General features: G+C 43.7%; 1 protein-coding gene across 1 annotated transcript; it reads left to right on the top strand.

Annotated features, from left to right (window-relative positions):
- The first annotated feature begins 4,419 nt into the window (after window positions 1–4,419).
- On the top strand, window positions 4,420–6,033 carry LOC133913157 (probable purine permease 4). The gene has a single exon (XM_062356224.1). The coding sequence runs from the start codon at window positions 4,504–4,506 to the stop codon at window positions 5,701–5,703; it is 1,200 nt and encodes a 399-aa protein (XP_062212208.1). The 5' UTR covers window positions 4,420–4,503; the 3' UTR covers window positions 5,704–6,033.
- The last annotated feature ends 2,432 nt before the right edge of the window (window positions 6,034–8,465 follow it).

Here is an 8,465-nt window from a genome sequence, read left to right as displayed (position 1 = left end):
GTTTCCCCTGCAAATGTGTACTTTTCTTTCATCTTTTGCGATGTTGTTCTATGAGGAACAATCGGCAATTAAAGCCATCTGAATTTTACTGTGGCGTATTTTGGATTTTTCCATTCTATAATCTCATTTAGCTCCCAAAATCTGTCTCCGCCGCTGTGTAGTCCATTAATTCGAAAGGTCTCTCCAAATTGACTATGCAGAAAAGTGAGCTTCTTAAAAAAGACACGGAATCTGCCTCAGATTTCCAACCAGCTAGCCCTGCATGTACTAGCTGCCATGTGTATCAGTCTCGCTTGTCCTACGTTCGCGCATTAAAAAGCAGCAAAGTATGAACCCTTTCTCTTACCAGGTAGTTCACTGGGTTTCTAGAGCGAGGCAATCATGACACTCGAGGTCAGTATAGTCCGTTAATTAATTAAACTAAGGACTTTGATACTTATGTTAATATGTCATCAGTCAGCTGTTTAGGTAGAGCACTGCCAGCAACTATATTTCTTCTGTCTGGTCATGTCGACATTCCCGAAAGCAACTAAACCTAAAGGGGCCTTGAAGGTTTAGAAAAACCTTACATGCATTATAAATGGCTAACTAGTACATCACGCTACAATTCCTACGATCTTTCTTAGTGGTGTTTGGTTGAAAAAGTGGTAAGGCAAATGAAAATAAAATCAAATCACACCGGAAACAGGGATGAAACGGGTGATTGCAAGGTTTGTTTGATTCCACAACGTAAATGTATTAGATACAGTTTCAATAGAAAATTATAGCAACAAGCAAGGCCTGTGTTAGAAGATTCGTCCTCTTTAGGCACCAAAGAGTGACGTGGCTGCAGGCAAGTATTAGCGACGTGAGAATCCACTTGATATCACACTACTACAGAACACCATATATGTAGCGCTATATCAGTACCAGTTTAATAGTAATCGATACTGAACACGTATCAGTACCGATTCTTAAATTTCCGCTCGCGAACAACAACTGGGGAGATAAGAACCGGTACTGATAGTGGCTTTATCAGTGTCGGTTTTAGACACGAACCGGTACTGATAATCAGTATCAGTGCCGATTCTAGCTATGAACCGACACTGATAATCAGCATCAGTGTTGGTTCTATTTACGAACCGGTACTGATAATTGTTAATGTCACAACTCATCTTAAAAAATTCATAACTTTTTTGCACGAAGTCGGATAGGGAAAATTTTATATGAAAATTATAGCTCTGGATGAGATATACAACTTTGTAGTTGAAAACTTTTTAATTTGAGGTCATTTAAATTCCCACATAATTATAATAAAGTTGCAGCAGTGGTCGATGACAGCTCACATTAAAAATTCATAACTTTTTCACACGAAGTTGGATGGGGAAAAACTTTATATGAAAATTGTAACTCTCGATGAGATCTAAAACTTTATAGTTGATCACTTTTTTATTTGAGATCATTTAGATATCCAAATAGCTATTCAAACGTTCGATCAGAAGATATCAAAAGGATTTATTTTGCTACTATACTCACGAACGGACGATAGATAAGATGGTTAGAGGGTTCATGTGTGTGCACAAGAGGTCTTGAGTTCGAGTCTTGGTTGCCGCATTCAAGCGAATATCACGTGAGTTTGCGAATATTATGAGCGGTCGGGTGGGCAGCCTCTAGTCAGGTACCTCTGGTCGCGAAAAAATTGAAACTTTTTTCAGCCCGAAAAGCGTATCAGTGCCGGTTAGGGCCACCAACCGGTACCGATAGTGATTTTTAGTGTCGGTTCCATATCAACCGACAATGATAGTTAGTGACTATCAGTATCAAGTAATCAGTGTTAGTTTAAAACCCGTCACTGATAATGATTTTGAACCGGCACTGATGAGATATTTTGGTGTAGTGTCAAAGACCTAACAGTCTCCATCATGTGTACGAGCCGGAGCCGCTAGAAAGCGGCCGCCATCTACCTCACCGACGTAGACTCGGAAGAGCAACACGATGCCCATCCATTGTTGCCCCTGCATGTCTCGGTAGAACTCCACCGTGTTGGGGTTCCCTTTGAGATAGCAGCACATCAAATCACCCCTAGGTCTCAGGGTTGGTTATCTAAATTGCTAGTCAAATATGAGGTGGTTCATAGATCTTTGAGCTTTGATCACTGAGGAATAGAGACTTTCCAAATAAAAGCAGGGGATTGGGATTCCATTGTGTCATTTTATATGTATATGGTTATGGTCTTGTCAGCGGCGACGCTATAAGCCGATGAAAAGAGTTGATCTCTTCCTTGTAGAAGAACACATTTGTGCTTTGGGTAAGACTACCATACGAGTACGATAGAAGGAGAAGGTAAAAGCAATTCCTGAGGCTCTCACTGTCGAGGAGGTAGCGTCGGTTGCTGACGAAACTGCTTGCGCAGGGAAGGTGAGGGCATGGGTGAGCCACTCCGGTGTTCTGAGTCTCCTAGCGATGGCGGTGTTGTGACGCGATAACAGAGGACGATGGGGTATGTCGGTTTTGAATGGGTTGTTATCTGATTACAAGAAAACTGATTACAGATCATATCGAACAAACACATGTAACAGAATCGATTACCCTCTATATTCTTATTACATTACAAAATAGTGAACGAAAACACTACCTTAGTCGCTTCTCCGGTATAACGGATCACCTACCTGGAATCTCCTTTATTCCAACTTCACAAAGACTTGAAACTCGTCAATGTGTGGAGTGCCACATGAACGGAGAAATTTGGTAAGTAATGCCTCTCACAAAAGGACATGGTTAGATTTAGCTCTCAAAAAGGGGTTTGGTTAGATTTGCCTCTCAAGGATAACAAACAAGGCACAATCTACTCTGACGGTGGGAATGAACAGGAAAAGGTTAGGGGTAATGCTGTTCAAAGATAACTCGATAAGCATATAAAATTAAATAAAACTTTTTGGAATAGTATTTAACCACTTTTCTCCTTTGAAGATATGCTCTCCAGTCTCCAATTCCGCAAGTTTTTACACCTTGCAGATCATATCTTTCGTCCTGTTTTGTTCCGTGAACTTTTGGCTTCCGATCTAGGCAAAGAATTGTTGTTCTACCACATATATTCACTTTACAGTTTGGAGATGAGTTGAAAATAAAATCCCGAACCACTTGGCAGGATCATTCGATAAATTGGAACAAGTGATATCAACAAATTCCATGACCATTTTCCCCTAAATAATTACCCCGTTTTGTTTTTGCCCGCATGCTCCGGAATTCTCCAGCGGAACAAATCGACATCTGAATGAGACGAGATAGTGAGGACAGAAGGCAGAGTGTAAAACGCTAGATTCCCTCTGCTTTGTTGGCACGGATGACCTGCCGGGTGGCTAGGATATGGTAGGCTTTACATTCACCACAGTCACTCGTGTTCCTTTAAGCCTACGATAGGCTGCGCCCATTAATTGGAGCTGCGAGATGCGGAAGCCATCAAGTGGCGAGCTTTGTCCCACGGTCCGTGGGCAATCAGTTCTTGGAAAGCTGCCGTCGATGGGACCGTGTCCGATCATGTTAAGATCTGCGTAGGTATGTCGCTGGCTGGCGAGCGTCTCGATCACTTATTTCTGTCTGACGATGAATTGATAGATATAGCTCCCATATGTCTGATCTATCTCTTGCACACCGAAATCGACAATAGATAGGTGCCAACGCCTGCTGGTCAACCTCTGATGATGTATGGAACGTTTCCAGATTTCTTTTCTTTTATTATTTCGTACTTGTGCACTACATAACATTTGAATTTTTTTATAAGCTCATCATTGAAGTGCTGAGTGAGAGCAATCGCTGAAGTGCAAGAGATATATGATGAAGGATCGATGAATGTAGTCTCGGAGCTCCCTCTGATGCACTAGCACCTTCTCTTAATACGTGCATGTGTGGTAGATTTCAATTTTGGCGAGATCTTTGCTTGAATTCACGAAGACCACTAGTTGTAAGGTAAAAACGTGGCAACATGATGGCCCATAATAATTTGTGCGTCCATCACTTTATGCCGTGTCGTGATAACTCAGAAGAAAAAATGACACCCGGCCCCTGTAACGATAATACTTGTGATAACAGACTAGAATTATGATGCGCGGACAGCAGATGTTTCTAGTGCCGAGAGGTACCTGACACACATGATTTTTTTCTCCTTGTGCCTCACATGTATGACAAAACAGATATTTTTCCCAGCAGTCATCTACGGTCATAGCCCAGGGAAAAGAATCCGTTCGTTCATGTCAATATAGACATTCAACAAATTTAATTGCATAATTGCGCCTCAAGGGAATTTTTCTTTTTGCGAGGATAAGCATAAGGTAAAAACATGACATAAGCATAAGGATGTACGAAGATACCTGTCAGCGAAAGCATCCTTTGGGAGCAAATAATTGCACTCCACTATCAAAATTGTATTACATGGAATCCACTTTATGTGGCACCAACTGGGCTTTAAACAAAGGTGCACCAAGTTGTACCAAAATTCTCTGGAAATCCCCCTTAAATACTTGGCAGATGGCACTAGAATCTAGCATCAAACCCCTGCTCGTGATGGACGCCAAGAATACAGCCGTCAAGCAGCCCTCGGCGACCGCACACCTTCACACTCACCTGCTGGCCCATGAGCGCCTCCTCTGCACGCCGCCGCCGGCGCCACCACTCCTCGTTGACGTGCCGGTGCTGAGTAACCGGGCCGTGCGCGGCGCGCTGCTGCTAACCGCCAACTACGCGGCTCTGTTTGTTGGGTCGCTTTCGTCAAGCCTACTCTCTCGGTTCTACTTTGCGCACGGTGGCGCTGACCGGTGGCTTGCGACGCTGGTCCAGTCCGCCGGTTTTCCAATGCTGCTCCTTGTGCTTTGGGCCCGGCCGGCGGCACCCAAGCTGTTCAGTGGCTTCACGCCACGGCTCGCCCTGTACTGCGTCCTCCTCGGCTTGGTGATGGGGCTCAACAACTTGCTCTATTCCTGTGGCACGTCCTATTTGCCCGTGTCCACCACATCGCTGCTCCTCTCCATGCAACTGGCATTCACGCTGGCACTCGCCGCGGCCCTTGTCCGCACGCCGCTTTCCTTTGCAAACGTCAATGCCGTCGTGCTCCTAACACTCTCGTCCCTGCTGCTCGCGCTCCGACATGGAGCGGGTGGCGGTGGTCGCTCGGACTCCGGAGACACTACCAGCCCGGACTACATGGTCGGGGTTGCGGCTACCCTTGGTGCCGCGCTTCTATTCGCGCTCTACATGCCGGCGGCCGAGCTCGTGTACCGGCATGGCGGGGTGACGGGCCTCCGGATGGTTGTAGAGGCACAGGTGATTATGGAGGCGGTGGCGACTGCTTTGTCAGCGGTAGGGGTGGCTGTATCCACAAGCGGTAACTGGCCATGGACTGGCGTGGAGGAGACGTGGGACCTGTCGCCGGCAGCCTACTACGCGGTGATTGGGGCGACCGTCCTAAGCTGGCAGCTGTGCTTCTTTGGCACGGCGGGCACGGTCTATCTGACCACGTCACTGCACGGCGGCATCTGCATGACGGCCCTGCTCGCGGTGAACGTTGCAGGCGGCGTGGTGGTGTTTGGGGACGAGTTCAGTGCTGAGAAAGCCGTCGCGATGCTGCTCTGCCTCTGGGCCTTCTCGTCGTACGTCTATGGGGAGTACAAGAAAGGGTATAAGTTGCTGGAGGGGGGAAATCAGGTCAATGAGATTCTAGATCGGGTTTAGTTTTTATCCTGACAGAAAATGTAAATGTTCTAAGTATTTTCCCCACTGTGTTCTGAATTTTGCACATATTGTGAAGTCTTTGTCGTAGAATTAGAGAATTGCAGCGCACTAATCAACTAGAATTAGAGAGAAAAAAAAAAGATTTGGAACAAGAACACAAATACATTCTAGAGCCTCTCAACTTCATTATATTTGTTTGGGGCCAACAGGCCCTCATCCTCTTGTATATACAACACTCCCCCGTACACACTTGACCGCGTCCATTCATGTCTCGTTAAAAACTCTCTCCAAAAACCCATTGAAAAGAAACAATATGAAGGAAAATAGTAGATAGCTCATGTGTCTTGTCGTGTTGCACATGTTGCCCCCATTAAAAACCTTATGTCATGAAACAAATAGTAAGATAAAAAAAGGGAAGAAAACTACCATATCTCAAATTAATCCTGTGGACAAACACATTAAGGTGATCAATTGTCTCCGCTTGAGGATAGGAATGTTGGGAACTGGTTTGCTATGCTAACATAAAACAAAAATTTATATTGTCGTTCAACCAGAAAACAATGTGAGTAGGAGAGATAGCATAGATTGTTACACTAGATGCGTATTGCAACATAAGAGGAGCTAGAGTAGCCTAATCCAATATTGCGCGTCGATGTAGAGGATATAGTCGATCTCGTCACGAACAGAACGTCTACTTGCACGATCACATCTTTTTGAGGAAGGACATGATCATCACAGCAACACAGAAGCAACGACTCTAAAATATTCATACATCCTAGGGTGGAAAGGTATGCGCCAATGTGATAGCACATGTAATGTGACCATCACTTCTCCAATTATGCTTCTGAAAATACTTACAAGACTCCCAAAATTGCAGCTAGTTATTCTTTGAAACCTTTTGCTATTCAACATGGTTCCTTTGTAGTTGAGGGGAAGAAAGAGGATGAGAAAATCATGGTTGCTGCTATGCCATTCAAAACTATAATTGAAGGGGCTGATCTGCTCAAGAATGAAGCTGCTAATAGTACGTCAAAGCCGAGGATGATATTGTTTAAAGAAGGGGAGGATGATGCATCCATGGCTACTCAAATTATTCTAGTTAGCAGTTCTAAAAATTCCAGCAATGCTTCCTCTAAATTTTGTGTTCATTTTGGTTATATTTTTAGATGAAAAACATGGCAAGGAGTTGGAGGAGAAATATCTATATCAGATGTCATGCAAGATACTCAAGTGACCTCATTTTCAGCGCAAGGAAAATTAATAAAATCAAGGAGAATTCTCCACTAAGTTGCACAGGAGGAGGAGAATCATGCAGCCTGCTTCTACTATGCTGGCAAGGATGATAATGAGGTTATGCACAAGGAAGAGGATATGAGCCAAGGAAGAAGCCGTGCAAAATAAATTCCATGCCATGCAGATCACTCTTCTTGGTGGAGGAGCAAATCATTTGATGAAGGCAAGAGCTATGGGGTTATGGGAATGTGGCAGAATGGCTTTTCTTGTTCCCCATGAATTCAAGTTGGCCCAAAGTGGCAGTTGAAGACAAGAAGGTTACTCTTGCCGTGAGCCCGATCTATATCTATAACTAGCTATACTAATCACAGACTCTGAGGAAATTCCCACTTTAATTGAAGAAAAAGAAAATTATCTAACCATCCATCCACCATGGGACCAAATTATAAGGGTTCAGATCATGCTCTCTTCCCCCATCCTACCATAGTCATCCAATAACTCACAGCATCTCGCAACCAGTTCAAAATCGTATATGTTTACTGTTGCTGAAATTAAGGCGGCATTGGACCATAGTCATTCAATAACTGGCAACATCTTGCAACCAGTTCAAAATCGTATACATTTACTCTTGATAAAATTAAGGCGGCATTGAACCATATTGGTGATCTCAAGGCACATAGACCATATGGAATTCCGGCGTTGGTGTGCATGCGGTATTAGCCCACGATAGGGGAAATGATACAAAAAGAGGTTCTTGCTATCCTAAACGGTGGTCCGATCCCGATGGGGTGGAATGATACAACAATAGTGTTGATTCCCAAGGTAATAATCCCATCTCGGATCAAGGATCTCCATCCCATTAGTTTGTGCAATGTTTTGTGCAAGATTATAAGCAAAGTGATGGCCAATATATTGAACACTACTACAGAAACCACCATCAGTGCCAGTCTAAAACCACCATTAGTGCTGGTTTTTGAGCAAGCATTACACAATCGACAATGATACTATGAGATTATCACCGCCGATTACTGAACCGGTAGTAATAATTGACTATCACTGTCGGTTTGAGCCATGAACTGGCAGTGATATCACCACTATCATTGCCAGTTTGAGTAATGAATCAGCAGTGATATCATTACTATCATTGTTGGTTTGATCTACGAACTGGTAGTGCACTACTATAGAAAATGTTTTCATAGTCGGCTCGTAATTATTTTCCAAGTGGGGGTTCAAACCGACAGCAAGAAGCGGATTGTAAAAATTGATAGCTATTACAATTGGATATAAGAACCGACTGCAATAAACTTTATTACAGTCGGTTGTTACCACAAACTGACTTAGCTAACCAAAGTATTGCAGTTGGTTCATAACATAAACTTTTTGCACTATGCTGAGTAGTAGAGCTGATTCACTATCGAAACCGACTGCTATAACGTCCGTAGTGCAGTCAGTTTGTTACCAAAACTAGCTGTAATATTTTTCGTATTGTAGTTGGCTGTTCACATCAACCGACTATACTATGCTTACTA

Source organism: Phragmites australis, chromosome 1, assembly GCF_958298935.1.
Source record: "Phragmites australis chromosome 1, lpPhrAust1.1, whole genome shotgun sequence".
Classification (NCBI taxonomy): domain Eukaryota; kingdom Viridiplantae; phylum Streptophyta; class Magnoliopsida; order Poales; family Poaceae; genus Phragmites; species Phragmites australis.
This window is presented reverse-complemented; position numbering and strand designations above follow the sequence as displayed.

What these genes read in the sequence shown, in the direction of transcription:
- LOC133913157 (XM_062356224.1), top strand. Translation starts at nt 4,504, where the DNA reads ATGGCACTAGAATCTAGCATCAAACCCCTGCTCGTGATGGACGCCAAG.